Below are 27,610 nucleotides of genomic sequence, written 5' to 3' on the forward strand. Positions count from 1 at the left end.
CTATACCATTGCATTTCAAAGCAGTAATTAAACGTGTGGGCTTTATTTTTTTGTTATGTTTTTGTGGGGGAAATTTTTTATTATTTTTTTATTATTTTTTTTTCATTTTGTTTTATTTGTTTTTGGTTCAGCATAACTTGGAACATTTGAAAGCTTTTCAACCTAAATGTGGGGGGAAACAGGTAAGGCATTTATTTTTGCACAAAACTAGCATTCCTAATAGTGCAAATGAATCTGGTGCCTCCTAAAATGGTGAGAGGCCATATACTCACTAGATTAATTTAGGATTTCTTTCTATGGCTTCACAGATTATTCCTCTATAAATTCTATTCTCACCCAGAGCTGTTGCTGTAATCAAAAGATAACTAGATCAGAGTCCAGCCTTTTCCTGTATCCAGCAAAAGGTTTTTGCTCATATGCAAAACATCTCATTTTTAAATTAGGCTACAAGCAAAAGTACAACTTGGACTCCTAAGAATCTTCGAATACCAGTAGCAACGAGCTGATCTGGACAGCAGTCTCAAAGGAGCTCCATAGCTCAAAAAATAGTCAATCTAAAACCTGGGTCATCCTTTCCCCTCCCCTGAATTAGCTACTACAATGTACTTGAGAAGTTAAGACTTAGTTTGAAAATGTCATACATACAATGAGATGCATCAGATCTGTCATTTGATCATCTGATAAAACTTGCATAGCAAGATGGAATTCAATAAGCCTTTTCTGTTGTTGACAATCATCTGGAAGACTTGAAAGCTTCTACAAACTCAAAGCATTTCTCATCAAATATCAGAATGTCCCTGCCACATGGAAACAGATGTATAAATGAATCAGGAATCTGAACATTGATATTAATAAGCTAAGGGTAATTTAGGGGAAACTGGGCTTATTCCAAATGCCCTTAATTCTAAATCTCATTGCTAATAAAACTTCCCTTCTCTTAATTTTGATTCACAACTACATTGAATTCCAAAGAAAATAACAGGACTTTAACACTATCCACTTGTCTGAATACATATGCACTATATGAGGAGTGCAAAAACAAAACATTATACTCAAATTTAATGCTAAATTTATTATTGCTGATAACTTACTAGTTATTGCCATTTGCAATTCGAAAGTCCAAGTTACAAATCAGAGTTTAGAACTCCAACTCCAGAAACCTATTCAAGGATACACTTTGAATTCTTTCCTGTATAACCTTGATGCAACTTATTGCCTTTCTATATTTTAAAATATAACCTATTTTGCTTTTTGTTTTCCTTTTTGCTTAAGGAATCCACTCATGGTGGAAGCCTGGATTTCCCAAATATGCACTAGTGGTTGACTCTGTAGAAGTGAGTCACCAGAAGTTCATCACTTGAACTTGAATAACCATTGTATTATTGGAAGCCAGATGGCCAAGTACTGGCAGTAGCCAGGGAAATCCCATTTGGATCCAAAGGCCAGCAGTTAGGAAAGAGGAAGGTCAAGCGGACTAGTAACACCTGGGCCTCAGCTGCCCTTTCTCACAGAACTTTCTGGACAACTTTTCCTCCACCCGTCCTGTGTCCACAGCCCACTCAGGGTTTCGGGACCTTGCTACACGGGCCCCAAATCTCAGTGCAGCAGCTCTGTTCTGTCCCTCCAGCCTTCCAGCAATGCCTATTGTGTAAACTCTTCCCCTGGATGCCACATGTGCAAGATCCCAGTGTTGCTGAAGCTTCTGAACCTCAGCTCCTCACACCACACAGCCTGGGAGCCAAATGCTGTCTGTCAGCATTTACCATTCCTAGAAAATAAGCTTTGTGGGCTATAAATGGTACATGAGGGCTTCTATAAATAGGACTTGTTCACCACACAGAATTCTATGATTCTGTAAGAGTGAGTATTCAAGAGTTTGTGCTTTGGGGAGAATGTAGAGGGCAATAATACATGATGCTATTCAAGCCTGGCCCTCTGTAAAGTTACTTCATTTGTTGGGTTTTTTTTTTTTTTTTTTTAGTGTTTAGTTCAGGTTCTAATCTTAGTGTCTTATGGTTACAGTCTACTCTTCTGTTTCCTCAACAAGTTGCAAATAACACAAACTTCTCACAATGATTTATAAATGACTCTGGAAAAAAATTCAATCTGAATTGCAAGGAAGTATGTCTGTAGCTCAGAAACAATGGGTATTTGCTTGCCCCCATTATCAGAGCTCTCCTCAGCACACGGCAACAAGCCATGTGCTTCCACACCGGCTGTTTCATCAAGAGGCCAAGATGCTTCTCCTGATGATGTCTGTCCTCCTGCTGATGGTGCTGCTGGCATGGATACATTTCTTCTCTGATGCCTCGCTCTCTGAGTCACTCATTTCCCCGTCTGGGGCGTACCCATCATTCTCACTGTCAGCTCTTAACCTGCTCTTCGCTCTCTCCTTGGCTGGAGCTCGGCTTACACCCAGATGGGAGCAGTCTGAGTGCTGGTGGCAGGCCCCATCATGGGCTTCTCCTTGCTGCTGCCGCTCCCCCTTCTTTGGAATCCGGAATCCTCCCCAGCTTTTAACTGGGCTGGCAGGTGTTATAGGCACTTTGACTAGGGAGCCATTGCACTTGGACACAATCTCCTTCCTGGTGCCAGGTGCTGACTGCCCTACTCCAGGGGAGGTGGCAGCTCTTGTGTTGTCCAGATGCCTCTGGGATGTGTCTGTGGACCTGAGAGGCTTGTGACTCTGCTTAAAAGATTTGTCCTTTAAGTCTCCTTTAACGAGATCACAATGAAAACGATTGTCTCTTCTTTTCCCATGGTCTGGGGTCACCACACCATTTCTCTGTTGTGCTGATGATATGAGACGTGCTTCTGCAAAAGTCTTTTCTAAGCTCAGCAAGCTTTCTGGGACCCCCAGCCCCTCCTTTCTACCACAAAGACCTGGCTGCTTATGCGAGGTCTTGCCCTCAGTCCCAGAACTGTTCTGCAATGCATCTCGCTTATGGGACTTTTTCAGTGGATTAACCAAGGAAGTACCCATTTGTTTCCTGAAGAATGCAGAATGCCACTTCAAGTCCTCTATCTTGGGAGCATTGGGGCCCACAGAAGGACTGTTGAACAAAAGCATGTTCTCCAGTGCGGAGGAGCAGGAAGAAGGCACACCTAGGAACAGAAAACCAGAGGAAAAATTACATAAGCAAATCCAAACTCATAAAGTTCTAGACTGGAAACATCATTTACAAACTTCCCACCCAAGCAAGCAACAGCAGCACTTTGTTTAAAAAAAAAAAAAAAGATATGACCTGCTTCAAGAATCTGCTTTCAATCTTTGTAGTCAGTATACTAGATCTTTCTTTTTAATCCAAAGCCACTAAAATACAGTTTTTTATGAAACTTTGGGGAATCCATTTGAAATCTATCCAATGGCGGCCACTACCTCTACATAGCAGCAATTGTCCCATCTACCAGTCACTTTCCTCTCTGAGACTAAGCAGAGCTTCTAAGTTTCTTTCTCCATAGGACCACGGAGGACAAGTACATGTAAATGTGCAAACTGAACACAGGTAAGTGCTCACGATAATTCTGGACATGTAATATGAGAAGCAAAGTTCATTCACTGTACGGAAAATGCGTGGAGGTCAACCTGTCATCCAAGTTGTTAAATCATTAAATCAGTCTTTTATGCAAATCACAAACTTAGATTTCATAGCTTAACCTAGTAAACGCTTATATTTTATGAATTTATGAATATCAATTCTCATCTCATTAGAAACTGGCACTTCCTGTTTTTTTTAATCATTTTTTATTTTATGTGTACAAGTGTTTTGCCTGCATGTATGTCTGTACTACATGGGGTACAGTGCTTGTGGAAGCCAGCAGAGGGCATCAGATCCTCTGGACCTAGAGTTTATTCTAATAGACAGTTGTAAGTTGCTATGTGGGTGTTGGGAATCAAACCCAGATCCTCTGGAATACTCAAGCAGCAAAATACTCCTAACCACTCTCCAGCCTGACACTCCCTAGTCTATTCCACACCTGTTTTGTCTGCTAGTTATGATCCACAAAAATGTGTTTCATACTCATTAATAAACTTTATAACGCTGGTCTGAAAACTGATGGGGAATTCATAAGGACCATGGTTCTATAAGAGTCTCAAGACCAACTACAAAACAGCAAGTCTTATGTTTTGTCTCCTCTTAAGATGTGAACCACGAGGTTCAGTTCCATTGTCCTACAGGAAACCTCATAAGACCTTACAACCCAAGAGACCTTAACAGCAACACAGGTCCTTTTTACAAGCTGTTCATCTGAAAATGTCTGCTTTCTCAGAAAACAATCACTGGAGTCGATCTTTATGGCATTTGAAGTGTATTTTTTGTTTGTTTTTTTATTGAAATGCCCGAAGCAAACAAAGATGAAGAAGGCCCAGTGTTGTCTGAACTATAATTTCTATCTACCTGACTTGAAGCTCCCTTAAGTACCACTTCCACTGAAGAAGCTCTCATTCCACAAAATGACCCTAACTAGTTCCCAGAATCGCAAAAGTTTGAGCCATGAACTCTAAAAGACACATGTAAAGTCATGGGCATCTCCCTTGAAAGTGTCTTTAAGGGCAGGAAACTAAGCATCACAGTTTAGAAATGAGAAAGAAAAGCCACTCTTGGGGGCTTCAGCTGCATTTGCTGTAGCATCCCACAAGAATAAAGTCTTTTCAAATGATTATAATTGCTGTTCAACTCAAAATGAAGGAAAGATTTGTTTCTCTTTTCTGAATTTTTGTTTTTGTTGTTTTCTTATAACAAGGTCTCATTCTGTAGCCTAGAGTGACCTAGAACTCACAACCTAGTCCAGCTGACTAAAATTGTGGCACTCCTCCTACCTCAGCCCCCAGAACGCTAACAAGTATAAGCCACCGTGTTCACCAGCAGTAGGACTTCTGGATCAATCTACATTTCAGTTCTATAACCCAAAATATGCCCTAACCCTTTGTGAAGAGAATCTCACTCAGCCAAGTACAAATCGCCATGATGCAAGCAGCTGCCTGGGATACCCAAAAAAGAATGACTCCATTCCAGCCACATACACACGTCATCCTATATCACTGACTCCTTAGCAAGTACCTCTGCATACTACCATCAACCATCCCAGACACCAAAGAGATAGAGTGAACTTAAAGAATCTAAACTACACTGTCTTTAACCAATGACACTACTTGGAAAACTTACTTTCAAAGTTTGCAACTGAAGTTTTAAGTTACAGATAATGAAAGACACTTGGTTCCTCTGAAAAATACTTAATCTTAGCAAGAGCACATTTAAAAGTAGGAGGCCCTCCAAGAGGAGAGTATTGCTGAAAGCTTCCCCTCAGTCTTTTCTGTGTGCTCCCTAACCAGGTTATCTCTACTATGCTGCTTGGATGCCATAATTATCTAGGGAAAAAATCCACAAAGACTGAATGAACAATGACTCTCCACACAAGCAAGTGCCAAGAGTGCTGGAACTTTTAAGGGCAATCCAAGGTAGAGTGGCTCATCCTTCTCCACTGAAGGCCAGCCTAAGACCCACCTGCTCCCTGACGTATCCCAGGACCAACTTCCTCCATGAAATCTTACACTACCTACTTTCTGGGGCTTATCATCACAGAACACTGATGCAAAACGCACATTTTAGAGGTCATGATTCTATACCAGACTAACTGAAGATCATATGAATCTCAGAGTGAAACACTTGCCCAACATTAATAACTGACACACTCTTCAGAGTAGAGGAAGCATATTCCCATATTTTTCTTCCTTTTTGGCTGGCTAGAACAATGTAAATAGAAGACAATTAATTAATTAATTTATTAATTAATTAAATGCCCAGCACACGCAGAATTCCATCTCATCCATACCTTCAGAAGTCCACCATGAATGTTAGGAAATGAGTGTATGTGGTAAGTAGTCTTAGCAAGTATTTACAATGTTAGATTGCTCCAAAAGCTAGAGCATGAAGTCACACCTTTGTAGCTATCCCCATGTTTATCAAAAGCTCTGCAATGTGCTGCAGTTTGTTTTCCTTCCCATATCCTGATACTTAGGTAACTTGAGATAGCATCCCCACTTTACATGAAATTGGAGAGAGAAATTAAGGTCTATGACTTGCTTCTATTTGGTCATCAGGGAGATGCTACAGGTCTCAAAGCCTATTTAATGCCAAATTCCGTTCCTTCCCTCCAATATAATGTGTTTAAAGATGTTCCCTGAATATGAACAGCTGTGCTACTGAAAACTTTCTACAAGACAAATTGGAAGAACAACTGTTTTCCCTCAACAGCAGTGTCAAGGCTTCAAACCCCTGCCCTACTTCTAGGGCTTTATGCATACCTGAAACTTTTTCTTGCTCCAAGAGCTTAGTGTACTGAGTGAAAATTTGTTCCTGGACTTTGCACACAGACCGTTTAATCTTTTCCCTGCGGGTCACCATGTAAGTGAGGTTCCGAACCTAGAATGTAGAGAATAAAGATTCTAAGTGAGCAATACGGTAACGATACTTCAGTGCTTTCATTTCTCCAGTACCTGAGATATACTGGCCCTACTAAAGCCTTGACAGACATTTGAAATCAAAACATGCTTTAAGCATTTTACCCTACCACTAGAAGAATTCTGCTTATTTATTCCCTCGTGTCTGTAGCAACCATGAAGTTACACTGGGGAAGTAGCAGAGATAGGCAGAGTCCCACTCTTCCCCACCAGTCTGCAATTGTAGAGACCCCTACAGGACTTGCTGCCTTGTGCCAGAGAGCTCCGCTTACCATCCAACAGTGTCTTCTCAGAAATCTTATTGTAAATAGTTTGAGCAATTATGAAGCAACCTCCCTGAATACTTCTATCAAGTGTCTTCCAGGTCAATGGCATAAGAGGAACCCCTGCACAAAGTCCTCTAGAAAATCAAATGAGCTGCTTGGTTCACTGGGTACAACTTTGCAAACAGCCAGCCACTGCAGCATATTCCAGTGAGGTGTGCAAATGCCCAGGAACTGCCCCAGCATCCCCAGCAAATCTTTGGATCTATGGATCATCAGTTTAAACCTGCTACTAACCTCACCCGCATTCTAGTTTATCTGTAACGGAAAGATCACATGCTGAGATTCCCCACTCAATCGGACAGAAGACTTCTTCAAATCACATACATATGTATTAGTTTGTGGTCAGTGGTCTAGGCTTCCAGAGTCATTATTCCCTACTCTTAAAGCCATCAGTCACCATTAAATACAAAAGTAAAGAATAAAGGCACTAAACCCCACTGATCCTTTGGGCGTAAAGACAGAACATCAGGTGCAGCCCACCACTGAACAGTTGAACCTTTCTTCAGGAAGATGCCCATAAGACCTCAGCCACCTCAGCAGCAGTGGCAGAAGTGGAAAATGACTACATGCTCCCCACTGGCTAGCATCTAGGGCGTGCTAAAAATGCATCATCCTTTTGAGCAGTCTTTCTTGTATCATACTGTAAGTGCAAGTTCAAAGGTCACTCACTAGCTGCTTCTCTGGCACAAGCCATGCAGTTTTGCATACTGGCTGACACAGATATCCCCTCTATTTTCAGACCTTTCTCCATCCTCACACTCCCAGCTGTGCTCCAGGCTGGGACCTACATGAGGACATGGGCCATGAAGGGAAATACTACTGGATTTTGCTGACCCCTAATGATGCACTATCAGGGACTTCCTGCCTCTATTTCTATATTAATAACTTATTAATACTATTAGGTTCAATTAATAAAAGATTAAAAAGAAAATCATGCTCCCTGTCTGAGTTAAATATAATGTCACTGGGCCTGCCTGCCTAAGGGATAGCCACAATCCCAGGCAAGGAAGAAGGTGCTCTTTAGAAAAACCCTAACCAACTTGGGGCTGAAAGTGGCTAACAGGATCTTCTCTATACCACCCAGATGAGATTATGGGTGGAAACTCATAAACAAAGGAAGGATCAAACCTAAACCCTCATCACAAGTTCAAACCTCTGACAACACACAAGCCAGCTTCCCATGAAGAATCTGATTTTTGGAGACACGAAGTGGGCATTATTATAGTTCATGCTCACATTCAACTCAGGCGTGCAGAAACATCTTAAGCCTGACCCATGAAAATAAATAGGGAAGGCAGGAATCTCAACTCTGATGGCTTCTGTGCCAGGAAAGGCTTTAGTGAGGAGAGAAAAGACAAAACAAAAAACCTTTTCCTTCCAGTGACCTCAGATAAATAACATCTAAATAAACCCACAAAGCAAAAGAAGCCATAATTTACAGTTGTGATCTCTAATGCCTATTTGATCCAGCTTTGGCTGACCCCAAAGTAAACAAAAAAAAAAAAAAAAAAAATCTTGGCAGAAATCTAGACTCTCTGCCCAGAGAGCTTGGCCACTCAATTCACCTTCCCTCAGCGGCTAGCAGCAGGCCCCCAAACCTACCATGCCTCACCGTCTGACATCAGGCTAAATCCAAGTCAACTCTCCCCTTAAAGCAAGTTCACAAACAGAAACAACCATGATCCCCCCCACGCCCCCACTCCAGTTTGCACTTTTAAAGTTTCCAGAATGTTCCTGTTGCATCCTGAGAACAAGCAGCAGAGCAGGCAAGAGTGCTTGCAGTGGATTTCCTGAGCCCTATGCAGTGCCTGCCACATTAAAGCCTCACGTGCATTTTTGTTTAGTGAACAACTGAGGTCGCATTGAGTTTTCAAAATGTTATGTTCCACTGAGTGACAAATGCACAGGACTGTTCCCCAGGACTTGGAGCCTTTCCGTACAAACTACAGCAAGTGCAGGATGTCTTTATCCAAGCTAGTAGTTCAGTGAGGTAGTCAGGAATCCCAGAGTAAGATGACAGCCTCCGGAAGCTGGAAGTTACACTCACCACATTACCAACCATCTCATTTAGAGCCTCCTGATACCTATTCCTGTCACGTAGCTTTCTGATCCAGAATTGGTACCCAGGTGTGGAAGGCCCCCGAGGTGTTAATTTGCCAGAAAGAACAATTAACGTAATCACTGAGTCACCTGCATGTGCTGAGTGCCACTCACTTGTTCAGGAATGACCACATGCCTCCAGTCCGGTCGCCTACATCGACTGGCTCAAGTGCCTACCATGTGCTGATAGTTCATAAAAATAGACCACTAACTTACTGAGAAGACAAGTTAATTGTACCTTTGGACTTTTTCTTTTGTCATGGCTGCCCTGATAAGCCCTTGGTCTGATACACTTTTTTATAATTGCAGAGCACTGTACAACTCTCCAGGGCCTGCCATAGACTTCAGCTTTCAGACGGTCCTCATGGCAGGAGGAAAACATAACATGTCATTATAAATACACCCCTTTTAAACTGACACTGACTGCATTAAAACCGTAGACTCTTTAATACTGAATGTTAAGTAATGCCACACACACACACACATACACAGGCACTGGTGCACACAAATCCTGATTTATTCCCTTATGCACCACAGGCATTATTCTACTTAAACGCAAAATGACGACTCCAAAAAAAGTTGAGAATTTAATTATAAGTATATGTTAATCTCAGTAACTTAAATACAGAAAAAGAGTTAATACACCACAAACATTTTCTACACTTTTATTCTGTGGTGATTGTTAAACAAACACAGTCAAAACATGAGACTTCTCGCCTCCCCTCCCAAGGGCTATCTGACTCCATGCACCCCAATTACAGCAGTTGTTGGGTTAGGATGGTAGCTTCTCAACAAAATACCCATTAACCCTGAATCCCTTTCTCAAGAACACACCACAAGTGCATGTGGTTCTTTGAACTGACCACCAGGGGGGTGTGGGAGCCTAACCAACCTGCTCCCACCTCCCCTTAGCCTAACTAGCACCCACCACCTTACCCGGAATCCTAACAAGGTCTAGAAAAGGACATCACAAGAAGTCAGCATTAGATGATGCACTAAAAGGGCCTCTAATGAGCACTTAGAAATACGTGCATGACCATCTCCAACACGGTAGTGCAAGCCTCTGTGAGAACTCATCCTTTTGGCCAAGTACATTTGCACTCTCCTGCCTACACTCTCATCTCAAATCACCTATGAGTCAGATGCTGTTGCCAAGCAGGTGATGAATCACTCCTCTCTAATACGTGAGGAGCTGGAGGGAGATACGCATTAGCTGTTTCAGGCCACTTGGGTGCCTTTCGGCACAGGCTGCTTCAGGCCAGACAACTTGCATACCATCTCTGCCACACTAATGAATTTAATAGGTAGCTAGCAGTCAGGGGAGTAAGTATGGAAGGTGCTCAAGACGCATCCCCAATTAGCAAGCCTTGGTCAAAAAAACCACCTACGGGAGACCCTGGGGAGGACAGCCCACTCCTAATTATTCCTGCAGCAGGAAAAAAGGTCCAGCGGGGGACTCCAGAGGTAATGGAGAGTGGGGGAGGCACCAAGCAGCAAACAGCTGAGGGGAGTGCCAGCAGCTGAGGCTCCAGGCAGCCAACAGCCACTTAATCAGCAACCCAGGAGTGTGATAAACACGTGTGTGTCTATGTATGCAGTGTACTGAGATTGCTAAGGGCTCCACAGACAGACCCAATGCCCTGTGCACCAGGAATCACACCACACGCAGACATCACCCGGAGAGGGATGCGCGCCACACACAATCGCACTCTGTATGTGCACAACCTTTGTGATGACTTAGCACCTCACTGCCAAGACTGTTTTCTGTAATAGGTGTATATAAGTCCATGCACACACATCAGCACCCACAGCCTGTTCTGCTCCACAACAGAGCTGGGAATGCCCCTGTGGATTAGCCTAGAAGCAAAGATGAGCCAATGGGAGGCAGTGCTTAGCTCTCTCTAACGAGCCCTTCATCAGCACCTAGGAAATGTCTCCCCAGGTTGAACAAGGAATTTCCTTGCCACTGCCCCATTCCCCATAACTCAGATACATCCCAGTTCTCAAAACCAGGCTCTAAACTGCTGCTGAGTTAAGCCCTTGGTCATGTTCCTGGTGCTCCATTCCCTCCAGCTCTACAAGGACAAGGGAATAGGGGATGAAGATACACCCCATCTGATCTTGGAGAACAGTAAAGATTAACGGGAGAAATAATCACAAAGCAACTCCCACACTGGCAGTCTTGCACAATGCAGTGAGTTTACCAGCCCATAAATATGTTTAACCAACATGACCTCATGCTGTAGTGTGTACAAGGATCTGAGAGTAATGACTGGCTATCATCTCAAGGAAAGTGCCCGCCTCTTTACATCTTCTTCTCTAAGTCATTATAAGGTGTCGGTGTCAATCATTACCCTCTCCAGGTCCTGCCGCAGGTGCGTGAACAGCTGCAGCCTCCTAAACAAGACATCCTGCTCCCGCTTGGCTAGATTGTCCTCTTCATCTTTCTTTGGGGTGATGAGGGGCTTATTGAAGTTGATCTTCCTCTTCAACTTCCAGTACTGATACAGGAAATCCACCACTTCCTCAGGCAGCCGCAGGGCCCTGGCCACATCCAGCAGGTTGACGAAGGTGTAGAACTCATCCTCCAGCTGCTGTAGCTTCTGCTTGCGAACACTCACCCGGTGGGCCTCCTCTCGATTCTGCTCCAGATTACCATAGGGCTCCAGAGGGCTCTGGGGAGAACTCTCAGGGGCCCCATTCTCCTGGGCTGTTCCTTCACCCAGGCCCTCCTCGGGTTTCCTGTGTGAGCTGTGCTTTGGGCAGTAGGACTTGAATTTGACTTCATCATTCTCTGCCAATATGGTCTTCATCTCCAGGCCACGGTCAAAAGCACAAGTCACATGGAAGGCTGTCCGGCAGTTCTTCACAGAGCACTGCAAACAACACAGGGAGACAGTTACAGAGTGGTGGCAACAAGAGCCCCCACTGCTGGCCACCCCATATGATGACAAAGAAACACTCACTGAGACAGAAAAAGCTTCACAAAGATGAACAGGTTTGAAGGAACGTCAGGGCACAATGTAGGGTAAAGCTTTCAGAGAGCAAACTATAACTTGCTTGAAACAATCACAGCACTGAAATCTCAGAGCAGGGGAGGGGAGGGCTGTACAACTGGCTCCTGTTGGGGAGGGTGGCACAATCCCCAAGAGAATGCACTCTATGTACAGCGTATACTCTGAAGTCCTAATTTAGTTCTCCAAGACTTGAACGCAGTTTTATAAAAACTGTGAATAGCAATCTCCTCAGTGCACACATTCCTGATCAGTTTTAAAAGACTGTGAATCCCCTCAGTGCAACCCCCAGCGGGAAAAGGTCCCACCCAACTCAGGAAGGTAAATACAAGCAGACTTCCTGGAAGTAGCATCCAGGGATCACACCAGAGGAAGCAAGAATGAGAGACAAGAGCCCAGTTCAAGAAGGATGGAGAAAGGTCTCCCTGCTGCAGACGCTCCCTTCCAGAGGCCAGGCCTCATCAAGATGCACTCAACACCCTGCTCACTCCCCGCCTGCACAGGGTTACAATTTAGTGCCTTTGATCCAGACACAAGCCTCTGGCCAGCAGGAGCAAAGTGATTAACTTCTCGCGTCTGATCTCACTGAGCAAATCCCTAGAAAGAGGTACCTCTTGGAGGCTGAAGCCAGTCCCTTAAAAGCAACTGTATTGTGTGAGGCCAAGGGATCCCTGGGGCATGCCAGGCTGCACAGACAACCAAGGAGCTTGTGCTCCAGGCCAGCTGAAAAGCTTAATTAAACTCATTCAACAGACCCTGCCATCACATAACCACAGAGTAGAGACTGGAGTTGGGTTTCCCCCTCATCACTTCAGCATTTAAGATACACTTCAGTGCCAGCCACAATTTAATCCTTTACTGTACAACTCCAGCCCCTTCACCACCCCCAATTCCAATCACCGAAAGCCTATGCACCATGATTAATCTGTACCTTTATAAATAACCTCAATTACAAGAAGCCTGTGAAATCAGCTCTGGTGGCAGAACACACGCAGACACACCTGGCCACTCTCATGAAGACACACAGTTTCTCCACAGCAGCAGGAAGCCAAGCGGGAGCAGATGACTGAGGCACAGTCTGGGTCTGCCTTAAACTACACTTAACCCAGGCCTTCGAACCTTAAAGAGAAATGAGCTGCGGCAGAGTACTTATACAGGACTTTGAAAAGATGCCAAATGGCCTTCCTCTGGGTTTTCCTATTCGGGTTGACTCAGCAAACAGATGTTTCAGAAACAAACCAGCCTTCCCAGCTGCAGACATTTCTGAGAGGAGTTCTTTTTAATAAAAAAAAATCAATCTATTTGTTTTGTTAAGATATGAAAAGTCATCTGCCTTCCTTGGCCCCTTCTTCAAATTAATGCTCTGGGGACAGAGATCAGTGGCAACATAAATGTCCTTAGAGTGTCTCTCCTTGAAAAGTAGACATTTGCCTCCCACGAAACATCAGTTAAGGAGCAGGGTTGATGTGCTCAGAGCAGCTAGCCCAGGCACAGGAACTGCCATTCTCCCACACACGCCAGACACGCAAGTCCTTTTTGACCTCTCCTCGATTCCTTCTGCCCAAATTCATTTTAGTTTTCAACAGATTCTACTAACAACAACAACAACAAAATCACATCTTTAAGATCCCCAAAGCCAAATCTCAGCTGCCCAGTGCCTGCCCTGGTATTTTTTACTAATGCCTGAACAGCAGTAGAAACGATAGCAGTGAAAAGTCAAACCACTCAAGGCTTGTTAAGAAAATGAAAAGAGCCCACCTTTAATCCCAGCACTGGTGAGGTAGAGGCGGGCCGACCTCTTGAGTTCAAGGCCAGCCTGGTCTACAAAATGAGTTCAAAGACAGCCAGAGTTACAGAGAAACCCTGTCATGAAAAACCAAAATAAAGAGGGAAAAAAAGAAGAGGGAGGGGAGAGAGGGGAGGGGGGAGGGGGAAGGGGAGAAAAGAGGGGAGAGGAGGGGAGAGGGAAGAGGAGGGGGAAGGGGGGAGAAGGGGGAAGGAAGAAGAGGGGAGAGGAGGGGAGAGGGGAGAGGAGGGGAGAGACGAGAGGAGGATATATAACACCAGCCAGTGGTTTGGGCACCTTACTCAAAGAATCATTGCTCAACCAAAATATAGCATATTACACCAAATGAAAAAACTTTGTTTTAAAGCCAGGGCCACACTTGTCAAGTCATGCCTGTACTTGTTGTATTCTCTACATTGAAAGAAGCTGCCCAAACAGTGTTTCTGTCCACCAGATTTCAACAACAAACAAACAAAAGCAAACAAACAGACAAAAACCTGAAGAATCTGAGACCTACTCGGGTCCCTGCTGGAGTCCAAATTGACCTTCAACACAGTGTTCTAGGCCTCAAATCTTAACCGACTAGATATCAATGAATGAATGAATCCCAGAAATCAATTATTCAAGAGTTTCAGACAACACACAGATAACCATTTTCCCATTAACTCGGCACACCTCGTAACTTTCTGTGCTTACCTGTACATGGCCATGCAGATGCAATCTCTCAGCCTGTTACATGCTGGCTGGTCACTAGGGCAGCACTGTGTGTGTGCTCCAGACTCTCCCTCCCGGTGTAAAAGCAGAGACCTGCCCAACACCTACCTCAGCTACAGGAATCCCCAGCAGGGGAGCCCTGAGGACTTCTGGTCTGTGAGACTGGTCTGTGGTAGTGAGACTACAGTGGAAGGCTAGACAACTCAAGTGCCACAGTCAAGAGTATCTAAGCCTCGGTTCTTACCAGGAATGTCTGCTTATGAAAAGAAGAGGACTCTACTAGGCTTAGGCCAGACAAACTGGAACTGCCTCCAAACCCAGGCGGATTTCCAGATAACCTTCCTCCTCCTAACCCTCCAATGAATGCTATGTAGAGCCGCCTCCCCCATCCTGTTCCCTAGAACACAGAGGAGGAAAACAAAGCTTACTGAGCCATTGTTACCTGTATGGAAGCCCCGAATTTCTCATTGCAGAGGCTGCACACAAGCGCCCACCGGCTGCTGGGAATGTGTGACACTTTTGTGATGGGCTCCATCTTCTCAGGGCTGCCAATGCTTACCTAAAGATCCAAAATAGCCAGATGGGCATGACACGGATAATCAGAGTCGTAACACAGACCTGGGGCCAGCCCCAGGGCCCAGCTCTGGACTAGCAGCAGCAGAGCCCAGAGACCAGCCCCCATTGATACCAGCTTGCCAGTCTTTAAAAACCTCTCTACTTTCACTTCTTTCAAGTATCTGATAGCAAGGACATCGATCTTATCGTAACACAGTATATCAAGGCTAGGGGCTGGAGAGATGGCTCAGAGGTTAAGAGCACTGGCTGTTCTTCCAGAGGTCCTGAGTTCAATTCCCAGTAACCACATGGTGGCTCACAGCCATCAGTAATGGGATCTGATGCCCTCTACTGGTGTGTCTGAAGACAGCTACAGTACTCATCATATATATCAAATAAATAAAATCTTTTTTAAAAAAAGGCTTTAGATTGACAAGAATTTTTAAGGACTAAAACCCATTGTAAATATATTTAAATAATAGAATGAGCAAAGAGATAAACTGTATTTAATAGTATTACATCAGAACACATAACTATATTTTAAAAGTAAAAATCTAGCATGATAAATATGGAATAATGAACTGCAAACTGGTTAATATTAAACCAAAAGATCCAGTGAAACTTCCATGTAAGTCATACCCAGGCATTTTTCCTCTGGAGGGAAAAAATGCAGCAAATCACACATCAAAAATCCTGGAATTTAAATGACAAATGATATTCTCATCACAAGCCATGCAAATTAAATTAGTTAAGGTCTGGGACTGGAAATAAATTAGAGCAGACCTGAAATTAACAAGGTGGAAGCCGAGGAAGAATTTAAATAAAGCTCACAGAAGTGTGACCTAGGGCACTGTGGTACTGCACTCGGAGTTTGGCAAACACAAACTGGCAGGGACAGTAGCATGGCTACCCTCAGGACAGAGCCGTGAAGGTGCCAGGCCTGGCCTATGAGTGCTGTCATCGATGTGAGGGTTTCCAGAAATGGAAAAGTGGGGTTATTTGTGGACACCAGGCCACCGCTGCCTCCAGGAAGCCCCTCCACAGACCCACTCTGCTCAGGATCAGCTTGGGGACAGAGGGGACCCAGCATCTCTACTGCTGCCTGTGAGTCGCTCGCTCCCACCTGCCCAACCCCAGCAGGAAACCAGGACTGTCTCAACTAAGATGCTATCAGAAAGCAGGCTTACCTCAGGGATCCACAGGGCACAGCTGACGTGGACCCACTTGGTTCCGCTGCGGGTCGGCTTCATAGCTCCGCCTTTCTTGGGACACAGCAAACATTTTGGCTGAACTCCCAGGGCACATGTACGACATAGCCAACTGCCCTCTGGCACCTTGAGGATCCCATAGCAAGCCTGTAAGGCCACAACTTTGTTATTTATGTGTATGGGTGTCTTGCCTCTATATATCACTGTGCCACACACTATGCAATGCCCACAGAGGCCAAAAGAGGGTGCTGGATCCCCTAGAACTGGAGTGATGGCCTGCTGTAAGCAGCCAATGTGGGATCTAGGAATCAAGCCTTTGTTCTCTTGAAGGGCAGTCATATGAGGCATCGCCCAGCCCCTATTTGTAAACTGAAAAACAACCTAGATTTTCACAGAGCCATACCAAAGCAGACATGCCCATATCCACCTAACTGTGATCCTGACCCTTGAGGAAATATGCCAGCCCACCTCCAAGCACCCATGTGCCTGAGCTCCAAAGACACAGCACATGTGTCTTCAGCACAGGAAGTCCCAAGAACTTGACAAGAGGGATCCTAAAATCTTGTTGCCATGGTGCAGAAGAGACACAGCCATAAGACAGTTCCAACCACTGAGCAGCCGATACTCCAACCTGGCTGCAGGCTTCAAGAGGGTACAGCAGACCTCTCTCTGCTTTCATGATGGGCGTAACATGGAACGAAGGCAAAACAAAGCACCAAAGCCAAGGTGATAGTGGCTGGGCAACCATTCGCTGCTCAAGCTAGACACACTCCTCCTACTGGAGTCCAACAGAGTTCATGTGAACAGACAGTCGCAGAAAAGCGAGACATTTCAAAATGAGAGTTTGGTTTCTTTCGCTGATGTTTAAAAACAAAGCCTGTTTTGCACAAGTTGGCAAAATTACACAAGACAGCCCAAACTGCAGAAATTAAGGCTTTTACAACTGAAATCATTATGCTGGTTTAAAGAAAGAAAAAGCAAATGTTTCAATAAGGGGAGTAAATAAACAAACCCATGGTGGTACCAGGAGTGCACTCAGACAGCCCTTTAAAACCCAGACGGTTCACAACTTTATCCTTAAATGAACTGCAAGTCAGGAAGTCACAGGAACCTGGCTCTATTTCTCCAGGCAGAAAAAGCACAGCCACCATGAAATCTGAACGCCCAGGACACAAGAAGGAAAACACAAGGATGAGAGCGGAGCTCAGCAAAGAAACTGTAACACCGTAGTCCTGAGAGTGCGGCGAGGCCACAAATGAGCAGTGGTCAACAAGTCTACTAGCAAAGCAGTGTTCTTACAGATCTCAACAGTATAGGAAGGCTTCAAACACCATGGCGTTCTAGAGCTCCCTTTGAAGCGAGAATCTCGTTTACTGGAAAGACACTCTACACTAATCAAGTATGCCTTAAAGACAAGCCATGAAGAATCTCACGGAAAGTAAAATAAAGTGAGCGTGAAGTGTCGAGAGCAGAAGAAGCGGAAGTCATCAGGGCCAACTCTGCCACCCACATGCTAAGGTGTTGGCACGCAGCCCTGATGGCAGCTTACAAACTTCTAAAGCACAGAGCACAACTGGATTTCAAGCAAAACCTCGTAACAGCAAATGTCAGAAGACTTCAGGGTCACTAGGTCAATGAGGGGCAGCAGCAACAGTGGCAGTCGCGTGGCCTCGCATCACACACACCTCCACAGGGACTCCAGGGCAAGACGCCCTCTGGACCACAAAGCCCAGATACAAAACAGACTAAAGCAAGACATTACGGTCTGTCTCAGGATTCCCTGTGAAGATGAGCTGAGACAGGGCCACAGCTGATGAAGCCTTGGAGTTTTCTAAAGCCCTAGAGGCAAATTATAGAGAAAGGGGTAATCCAGATCTCTGAGTGTGGCAGTGAGTATGTGTGATCTCAGCACTCGAGAGGCAAAGGCAGGAGGATTATCTCAATTGGAGGCTATGCTGGCCTATACACTGAGATACAGGCAGCCAGGGCTATTTTAAAGAACAATAATAAAACACAGAGCTCAAGTCACCCAAGCAACTTTCCACTTCCTCCAAGAGTCACTGATGGCCTCACAGAAAAGTACGTCAGGACAGCTTTCTAAATCACAAAACTGCATGGTACACATGTCCCCACACAAATCCACATCACTTGACCATGTCCCCACCACAATCAAAGTCAAATACAGAACTCGACAGACAGACAGCTATGTGGTTAAAGGCACTTGCTGCCCTTCAAGGACCCCAGTCTGGCTTATCAGGTATTTTACAACCTATATGCCCAGCTCAGGGGATCCAACTTTAACTTCCTCCAGCATTCACACAGACAGACAGATAGACAGACAGACAGACACACACACACACACCACAAAGTAATAGTAAATCTGTTAAGTTACATGAGGGGTAAGAGGCCCCTGTATCTATGCTTAAGCTGTCTAAATTACCCAGTGTCCACCTTCACTGAAAGACAACAGCAAGCCCCTACCAAGGTGGTTCTACTGCCACCTTGAAATAATGCTCAAGAAAAGGGAGTCAGAGACGGCTCAGCAGTTAAGAGCACCTGACTACTCAGAGTTCCCAGCACAGGCAGTGTCTTACAACCATCGCAGAGCTCCAATTCCAGCGGAGACCCCTGACGTGCTCTTCTGACCTCTATGTGGTGCACAGACATACACGTGCACAATATTCATACACAGAACTAACCAAAATCTAAGACGAAAAGTCAAAGGGGTGCCTGACCCCCTTCCATAGCTAAGCTGATATGTAAACACATGAACGCTATGGTTTATCCTGTATCCCCCAGAAGATAGTCTGAGGACCGCACCACCACCTGAAAACAGGACCTTTAGAAACAGTTGTGACACACAACTATGTAAACTGAGACCACACTGTGTAGGCAGGCACCTAATCCAACAAGACCAGAACTGTGTGAGAGGATAACCCTATCTAGACAGACACACAGGAAGACAGCATGAAGACTAATGGGCAAGCCAAGCACCAAGGACTGACAAGAATCCACCATTAGCTAGGAAGAGACGAGGAAGAACAAAACTCCAAGTTCCAGAGGCAGAGGCAGCTTCTGTTGTTTTAGTCACCCCAGTTAAAAGCTAATGCAGAGTTTAACCACCCTTTGCACAGGTTGGTTTTCAGTGTTCCCAGTTGACTCACAGTGCCTTCGTGTTGTAAGGGTAGGTACAGTGAGGTAAGACTTCCCTAAAGCACAACTGTGGGATGCGGCTCCATTAGGAAGAACCATCCTGGACTCCAGACAGTACAGGCTGGCTGAGAGACTCAGCAACCAGAACGGCTCTGCTGCCCCACTTACCTGGTGCACACAGATGTTACACTTGTCACAGAATACCATCTCGTTGCCGTCCTCGCCATCAGGTGACTGGCAGACATCGCAGACAACGTCTTCGTCGTATTCAATCCCCAAGCCCTCTTCTGTCTCTATGGCATGATTCATATTGTCATAGCATCGCTGTTCAAATTCCTCTAAGACCCTTTCCATGGTGTACTCGTCCAGCTCCGGCATCCCTGCAGGAAAACACCGCAGATCTCCCCTGAGTAAGTGTGCAGTGAGAATTATAGTGAAGACACTGGCGTGTTTAAACTCCCAAATAAACATAAATAAAGGTAACTGAGCACCAGAGAAAATTCTACTCTGTGACTCTGAGGCCAGTCCACAGATAACACCTCCATTCCTTATGGAAGACACAACAGAGAGAAGCAAAACTCAAAACAATTTCCGCAGCATCCTAGAATATTAACTGCATGCCCTGTTAAATGCCCCTTCACACTCTTGCCGACACTAATCTGACTCAGAAACCAGGACTACATATTATGCTGCTTGGCTTTTGCTGTTTGCGTTTTGTGTTTTGTTTTGGTTTTAACTTTTCTTTCTTGCTACTTAAAACAGTTCCCTGAAGCAGATTTCACAGCAACCATCCTAACGTTTCTAACTGACTTATCCCTCCCCACTTTGAATCCACCAAACCGAAATGCATAAATTTAGATCCACGAACGGCAAACACAAGGAAATGTCTGGAGCAAAGAAGTCAGCTCATTAGGAGTTAAAATACAACACACTTCCTTCTACCAGCAAATGACTTGAGGGAGCAAGGGGGATGATGATGATGATGGCTCAGTGGCCAAGAGCAGGTACAGCAAAGGACCTGAGCTGGATTCCCAGCCCCTGTCAGGATGCTTACAGCTGCCTGTCTGTGACTCCAGATCCAAGAGGTCTGAAGACTCTCTTCTGACCTCCCCCTGCACCTGCACACACCCAGACACACACATGTAATTAATATGAAGCCTTTAAAAACGAAAAAAATAAAGACAAAGTGGTTTTTATGGTGAGGAAAGCGCTATTTTCTTCTATTTGCAGATGTTCTCCCAACTGCCTATAAGGAGAGCCCTTGTACAGACAGGAATCCTAAAGAAAGTCAGCGTCTGGCACGGTGCTCATGCCTGCAATGCATGAAGTCTATAATGGTAATGAGTTTCAGGCCAGTACGAGCTATACTATAAGACCTGGAAGGGGGTGTGAAAGGGGGGAAAAGGGGAAGAAATATAATTCGGGCCTGTAGCTTACACGCGTTATTGTAAAACCACCACATTTTCAAGTTTTAAGATTTTGGAGGTGAGCTGGAAAGGTGCCTCGCAGTTAAGAACACTTGCTGCTCTTTCAGAGAGCCAGACTTCACTTCATAGCACTAGTGTAGGGCAGCTCACAACCTCCTGTAGCTTCAACTCCAGGGGAGCCAGCACCCTCTTCTGAACGAACGCCAGCTGCCCTGCACTCACTCACAGCTGCCCTGCACTCACTCACAGCTGCCCTGCACTCACAGCTGTCCTGATCTCACAGCTGTCCTGCACTCACAGCTGCCCTGCACTCACAGCTGTCCTGCACTCACAGCTGTATACTCACATGCACATACACACAGAGATCAACCTTTAATGGAGAACGTATAAAGAATGTACAGTTGTAGGCACCACACCCATCTGGGAAGCAACTAAGTAAATGATGAAATGTTTAGCAGGGTGCTTCCCCCCACCCCCCAGTGCCTCCTAACTAGCTGTGGATACACCTGACTTTGCTTTGCCTTCCAATTAACCTTTACCAGAAAAAGGTCAACAGCAGCTGGGACAAACATCTTTAAACTTGTGTTCAACTGTGTCAAAGGACATGATTTACTCTGCCACATTAGTATATCTTAACTAATGCCGCAGACATGTGAGTTCTTAGTATTTAAACCACTGAATTGCCAGTCTTTCGGCTGGATCCTGAACTGGACACCTACAACTTGCCAAATGAGTCACAGTTTTCTGGGTGGTTTTATACAGGCGGTGTAAAGCATTTGGTCAGCTCAAAAGACAAAACTGAATCTTCTACAGTGGCATAATACACCATTTAGTTACAGGACAGTTCCCAAAGCCTTTTAAACAGATTCTAAAACCATCCCTGGCTTGCTACTGTTCTGACCACTAATACTTAAAGCAGGGAACAAGAGCAAGAAAATCTACTTTGTTGACACATCTCAGTAACTAACCAGTAGAAAATACCAACGTTTCCAGCTCAGTCATGGTCAGTCCCATCAACTGGCTGGCAGAAGGAAAAGCTGCTATCAGAGTCCAGGCTGAGGCGGTTCCATGGGAACACAACTTTAAACAGCCCTTGCCCTTCCAACCTTTGAAGCCAAACACACGTGACTTGTCACAATGTGCCCAAGTCACTCTTCCCAACCCTGCTTCCACCACACAAATGTCTTTCACTTGAGTTCACGGACACTCCAGACAAACCTTTATAACAACCCTGGGGAACATAATGAGACCACCTCAGCCTCCACCCCATGAAATGCGGGTAACTGAGGTCTTAAGGTCCAACTCAGCAGAGAAACTATTCAAGTCTGAGCTCTCAGCCAGGGTCACACCTCACTCAAAGAAAGCCAGGAAAGAGTTAAAGAGGTAAAAACAAGAGGGTTTGAAGCTGACTCTGTAAGGCTCCGTCTGAGGCTGCAGGCAGTAAAAATGGGACTTTGGCATCACAGCAGTAAAGAGGAAGGGCACTGGCCCAGTCCTCCTGTTCCCTGGGCTGCAGTTCCTATATGGTAAGTAAGGGTAGAAGCAGACGGAGACAGGAATTCAAGTCAGAAACAAGTCAGGCTTCCACCTCGCAGTCCACCACTGTGCTAGGAGCTCCAAGTGGATTGTGTGTCTCATTGCAAGTGCCAAAGCCACACAAGCAATCTGGTCTCCAAAGAGCTGGGACTCTGGTGACATAGGTAGCTGTGACAGTGAGCTCCAACCTCTCAAGGGACTCTATATGAGTCACTGCGGACTAACTAGCCCTCTCTCCAATGTGAGTTAATGAAGTAACAGTCTCACCCATCTCCTTAAATTCTTCATTGGTTACTTCCAGCCACGCAGCATCCATATCATTGAGGTCATACCGACACACACTGTCTGCCAGAGTCCGGATATCAACGTAGCCTAACGCTGGGGGCTCAGAGCCAGACGATGCGATGTACTTCTTGGGCCTGATGAACATGAGAGACTTCTCTTCAGACACAACCCTGGTTAATAAGAAAACAAATAGCCAGATTACCCTTTCTGTCCTGTAGAAGAAACTGTCAGGGGCAACTTCCTCCTCCAACCTCCAAGCCCAAACCATCCCTATGTTCATATAGTCTAAGGATTTGAAACCAAATGTGAACAACACCTCAGCTAGAAATCTTCAAAGTACCCAGAATGGAAGCAGATGCTGTGGCCTTCCAAAGTCATCTCCTTTCCAGCACAACACCCTACCACGTCTCCAACAGAGTCTGCTCCCAAACTACAACAAATAAATTTAAGCCGGGCACTGGTGGCACACGCCTTTAATCCCGGCACTTGGGAGGCAGAGGCAGGCAGATTTCTGAGTTCGAGGCCAGCCTGGTCTACAGATTGAGTTCCAGGACAGCCAGGGCTATACAGAAAAACCCTGTCTCAAAAATACAAAATAAATAAATAAGTAAATTTATTTTAAAAGAAAAGATATTTCAAGGGTTGGTTTCTAAATCCCTTTCCATTATTGGTGCTTGCTCATTCCCCCCGGAAGTTGTCAGAACAGGGAGGAACTTGCTAAGCACTGAGTTCTCAGGAATAGAGATGGCAGGGACAGCCACAAGCTGGATATGCACAGCACACGCTGAGGACCACAAGGGATACCTCTGAATTCTCACCTTCCAAAAACACTGAGGGAGAACTTTGGGTTGTTGCCATCCCTTTATTCTAAGGGCCAGAGCCCATGCTCCATGAACATATGGCCCCAGACAATTCCTCTACCACCACCCGCTTACAAGCTGTGAGCACGGGAGAATTCCACCTCACCCTAGCCAGACTAGGGACAGCACAAAAGGAGCAAATCAGCTCGGGCCAGGAGCCCAGCAGAGGCTCTGTGGTCACAGTCCTGCCACGTCTGCTTTTGACCACGTACATTCACACCAACAGGATGCCCAGATTTATACGTTATTCACCCTGGAATTGACAGGAAGAACTTATCTGTGTGACAGAGATGGGCAAACAAACTGGATGTATTTCTCCTGCTTGAGCAAGAACAGCTATCGAGTGAAACGCTCCAGTCTATCTATTATCAAGGCATTTTCATCCTGCCTTGGCACTACACGGCTTCCTAGACTGACAGCCTGCTGGTGCTGGTCAAAAGGGACCATCCGCATCCTGTGCACCCTGAGACCCGCTTCACAGGCCTTGACCCTCATCTGAAGAAGTAGGTGACTCCTGGTGGTCACCTATGCCTGTCTAGCCATGGTATACTATCATATAATTTGAACAGAGATCCCAAAATGATGGCAATCAAACCAATAAAGTGTCTAAGGAGACATGCAGTTAAGGGCCAAGAAGTGAAATTAGTCCATACTCGTCCATGGTAAGAGAGGCTATTTCACACAGCAAGGAGCCAGCCAGATGCTAGCAGAGCTATCGGGCACTCCATCCTCATATGCAAAAGTGGGGGGAAAAGGTACCAACTCGACACAGCCTGTCCCAAAGGAACATCGAGGACATGTTGGGAGAGGTGAGTGACACGGCAGGAGATCAAGAGGAAACACCAGCATCTGGAAAGAGCCTGTCCACAGCTCAAATTCCTCATCGGACACTGTCATCTCCTAAAATACAATCAGCCACTGCCGGAAGCACCAAGGCCACCACGGCTCCCACAAAGCCACTCTGTGAAGTGACATAGAATGCAGAAAGAAACAGATTGTAACATCAGACTTCGCCCAGCCGGTCATTCCCAAAAACATCTTGGACCTTCTCTTCTCCAGTAAGAGGGCTCACCCTCTGTGATAATGTGTTAAGTTCAGAGGCCACTGCCCTCTGACTCACCGCCCTCAGCGCCTGAGCAGTTTCTACATTTCTGCCTCTTGTGAGGCCTCATGTTACTGCAGTGCTAACTCTCAGCCTCTATGCCTGCAGGGAGGAGAGCAGAGAAGCACGCTGTCTATCCAGGGTGCCTACCTGGCCACAGGCTGTGGGATGGTCCCTGGGCTCACAGGCACCTGGACCCCTTTCTCCCACTCCTGTCTCCAGGGATCAGCCAGCACGTAGTAGTCATCCGGGTTCAGCTGGTAGGAGTCATGCAACTTCATGGCAGTGATCAGGTCGGTCCTAAACACCTGGGGAGACAAGAAAGGGACAGTGGCACAGGCATTCATTTCAGAGCACTGGCAGCTGCAAGGGCACCGTGGAGCTGCCCGTAACAAGGTCACAGTATCAACAGAGTAAGAGTGCCCTGTTACAGAAACCCTTCACCCCACACTCCACCCGACACTCCTTCCCCTCGCCCACGACTGAAGTGGGCTCAGCTCCTTCCGCTGGCACAAGCAGAGGGTGCAGTGACTGTATCAACTCAACATAACTGTTGCGCAAAGCACAACTGCTCCCCTCTCCAAGACCTCTCAATTCACCAAGGGCTGCTGAACACAGGCTCTTGGAAATCCTTCAGGGAATGACAAGCCACTATGGAGAGCTCTCTTTGGAGCCCATGTTTTAAAACAAAACTTCATTAGCCAATTAACCTCAAGGCAGAATCTAGAACCACCCGGTAGAGGTCACTATCTTCTAAACTAACTGCAGAGAAGCGGCCCATCTCCTGAGGTGCTAGCACATGGGGCAGGCGGATGGTGAGAGCAAGGTCCACTTTGGTTGACAGCAGGCAGAAATGCAGGCCTGCAAACATCTAGGAGTGGAACACTAGAGCCCTGTTGTCCCACGTCACAGGATGCCGTCAACCCTGGAAGCAAGCTCTGCGGAAAGACAGAACCAACCCTGTCCTCACCGCCATCAAGACTCAGCTCGTGTCCACCTTCCAAGAAAGCACCCTAACTCATCACAGACAGCAAAACAAGCAAACTGCGGGGAGGCAGCACCCCTGACTCATGGGCCCTTGCCATCCGAATCGACGAGGCTGACTGACCGTACAGCACCCTGTCTGGCAGCCAGGGCCACACAGCTGCTTCCCTCTCCAGCCTTGTCCTCAGCCCACTGCCATCTGAGGATGTGTGTACCAGGAAGCCCTGCCATGTATCACGGAACAGCATGCGCCTGGATCCAGATGCTCTGCTCAGTGTACAGAGCCACAGAGATGCAATGCACTCCCTCACTCGGGACAGGAAGCGCTTTCTTGTGCTGCTAATCGTGGGTCACAGTATATACCTGTTGGCTTTTCAGGCTGGTGTTCTCTCATCTTATGAAAGTACGGGGTAGGGTCTGAATTAAAAGGCCGCTTCTCTGGCTGTCATTGTCAATACTGGACTTGTGCCAGGATGCCACTCTTAACATCTACAGTCCCATTAAGCAACAGCCTGACTGTGTCCCTTCTGCAAAAATCTCACCATGAGACAAAAGCCCCTGATCATAAGCCTACAACAACCCAACCCCAAGGAAAAGGCCTTTAAGGTCAAAGTTGTGAGTCCACACCAAGCAAATCAGGTAAAAGAGAGACCAGCTAAGCTGTACAAGAAAACAAGCAAATTTGCCAAAGAAAGGAAGGCAGACAGAGGAAGGAGATGAGAAAAGGCAGCTCCATTCATTCCTACAGACCTGGGAGAGGCTCTGGCCCAAAGCTCAGTGCCCAAGTAGACACCAAGGGCAGGGGTGATGGCTACCCGAGTGCTTTACGTACAAAGCACTTTTCACTCAGAAGATTTAACACAGACCAGGCAAGGACAGGGTGTGGTGCCTGCTGTTCAGAGGGCTCCAAGCCCACTCCCAGGCTGAAGTAACAGCAGTATAGTATGGACACCAGAAAGGTATAGTAGCAGTTAAGAGCTGACTCAGGACTTAACAGGAGAGTAAAGCACAAGCACAGAGACGTTCCGATGTCGCAAAAAATAAAGTGCACACTGTAGGTCAAAAGAGACACCAGGCCAGTGGCACTGGCCACAGCAGCCGTCTGTGAATGTTTCCTAGAATAGGTCTCTAGTGCTTTCTGGCAGGGGATGTTACTCCATCACCAAGAAACTCCTCCGCTCCTAGACAAGGCACTCTCCAGCTATATGGGGGCAGCATGGGAAGGGACTCTGAGAAACACCTGTCGCTGTGTGGCCACCACACCATAAGCCAACTGAGCTCATCCCACAAACAGTGCAATGCCAAAAGAACTTTCCCACAGCTTTCCCTGAGAACCCGACAGGCTGAGACACCTGGGTCTCAATGCCCAGCGCCTAGGGATGGCCACAGAGAAAGCAGGTCTCAGGACAACAGGGGCCCCTAAGCAACCGAGGCTGGCGGGGAGACAGATGCCTCTAAAAGTGATTTTAGCAGGGAAATGAACAACGAAATGTAGGGCATCAGGGAAACATAAAATGTGAAAACAAATTGGGAAAGACGGGGAAAGCCTTAAGCATAATCCCCAAAACGAAACTCCCAGAATCACATTGGGTTGTTGCCAAATAAGCCACAAATTCATGGCTAAAACTAACTTGAGGCTGGCAGTGACTTGGCAGCAGCTGAACCCGCTCATGTCCTGGCCAGAGGAAAACTTGTTGGGAGCCAGCGAAGATGGAACAGGAAAGGAAAAAAAGAATACAATTAATAATAATAGCTAACATTCACTGCACATGATATACGTGTCACATGCTTTGCGTGTTCGAGCCTATATGTATTAATTAGCCCACTTCTTCCTGCAACAAGGCACACATCTGCTTTTCACCATCTTGCCGGGGTATAAAGTGGGGCACTTGCCCAGACCTGCACAGCATGGGGCAGGCATGTGGGCGGCAGGCTCGCATGCACTTACTTACAGCACACATGAGCAAGGCAAGCAAGCATTCAGAAGTACCTCAGAAGGCTTTCGATCTTCAGGTCTAGAGCAGGTACCACTTCTCCCTTGCTGGGATCGAGAATGCTGGGACCATGTCGTTGACAAACCTGAGGAAACAAACATCC

General features: G+C 46.1%; 1 protein-coding gene across 4 annotated transcripts in view; it reads right to left on the bottom strand.

Annotated features, from left to right (window-relative positions):
- Nucleotides 1-1,951: 1,951 nt before the first annotated feature.
- Nucleotides 1,952-27,610, bottom strand: part of Jade1 (jade family PHD finger 1) — a 49,972-nt gene continuing 24,313 nt past the window's right edge. For all 4 annotated transcript variants that reach the window (XM_021157558.3, XM_021157559.3, XM_029474950.2 and 1 more), the window contains exons 3-11: nt 27,504-27,592; nt 24,680-24,837; nt 22,550-22,737; nt 19,488-19,699; nt 16,146-16,313; nt 14,846-14,962; nt 11,244-11,765; nt 6,308-6,425; nt 1,952-3,105 (exon numbers count right to left, since the gene is read on the bottom strand). In XM_021157558.3, the coding sequence (XP_021013217.1) occupies nt 2,225-3,105; nt 6,308-6,425; nt 11,244-11,765; nt 14,846-14,962; nt 16,146-16,313; nt 19,488-19,699; nt 22,550-22,737; nt 24,680-24,837; nt 27,504-27,592 (2,453 nt within the window). In that variant the 3' untranslated portion in view covers nt 1,952-2,224. The remainder of the gene's footprint in view (nt 3,106-6,307; nt 6,426-11,243; nt 11,766-14,845; nt 14,963-16,145; nt 16,314-19,487; nt 19,700-22,549; nt 22,738-24,679; nt 24,838-27,503; nt 27,593-27,610) is intronic.

This window comes from Mus caroli, unplaced genomic scaffold (genome assembly GCF_978045245.1).
Source record: "Mus caroli unplaced genomic scaffold, Mus_caroli_1 scaffold_3, whole genome shotgun sequence".
In the NCBI taxonomy this organism is placed as follows: domain Eukaryota; kingdom Metazoa; phylum Chordata; class Mammalia; order Rodentia; family Muridae; genus Mus; species Mus caroli.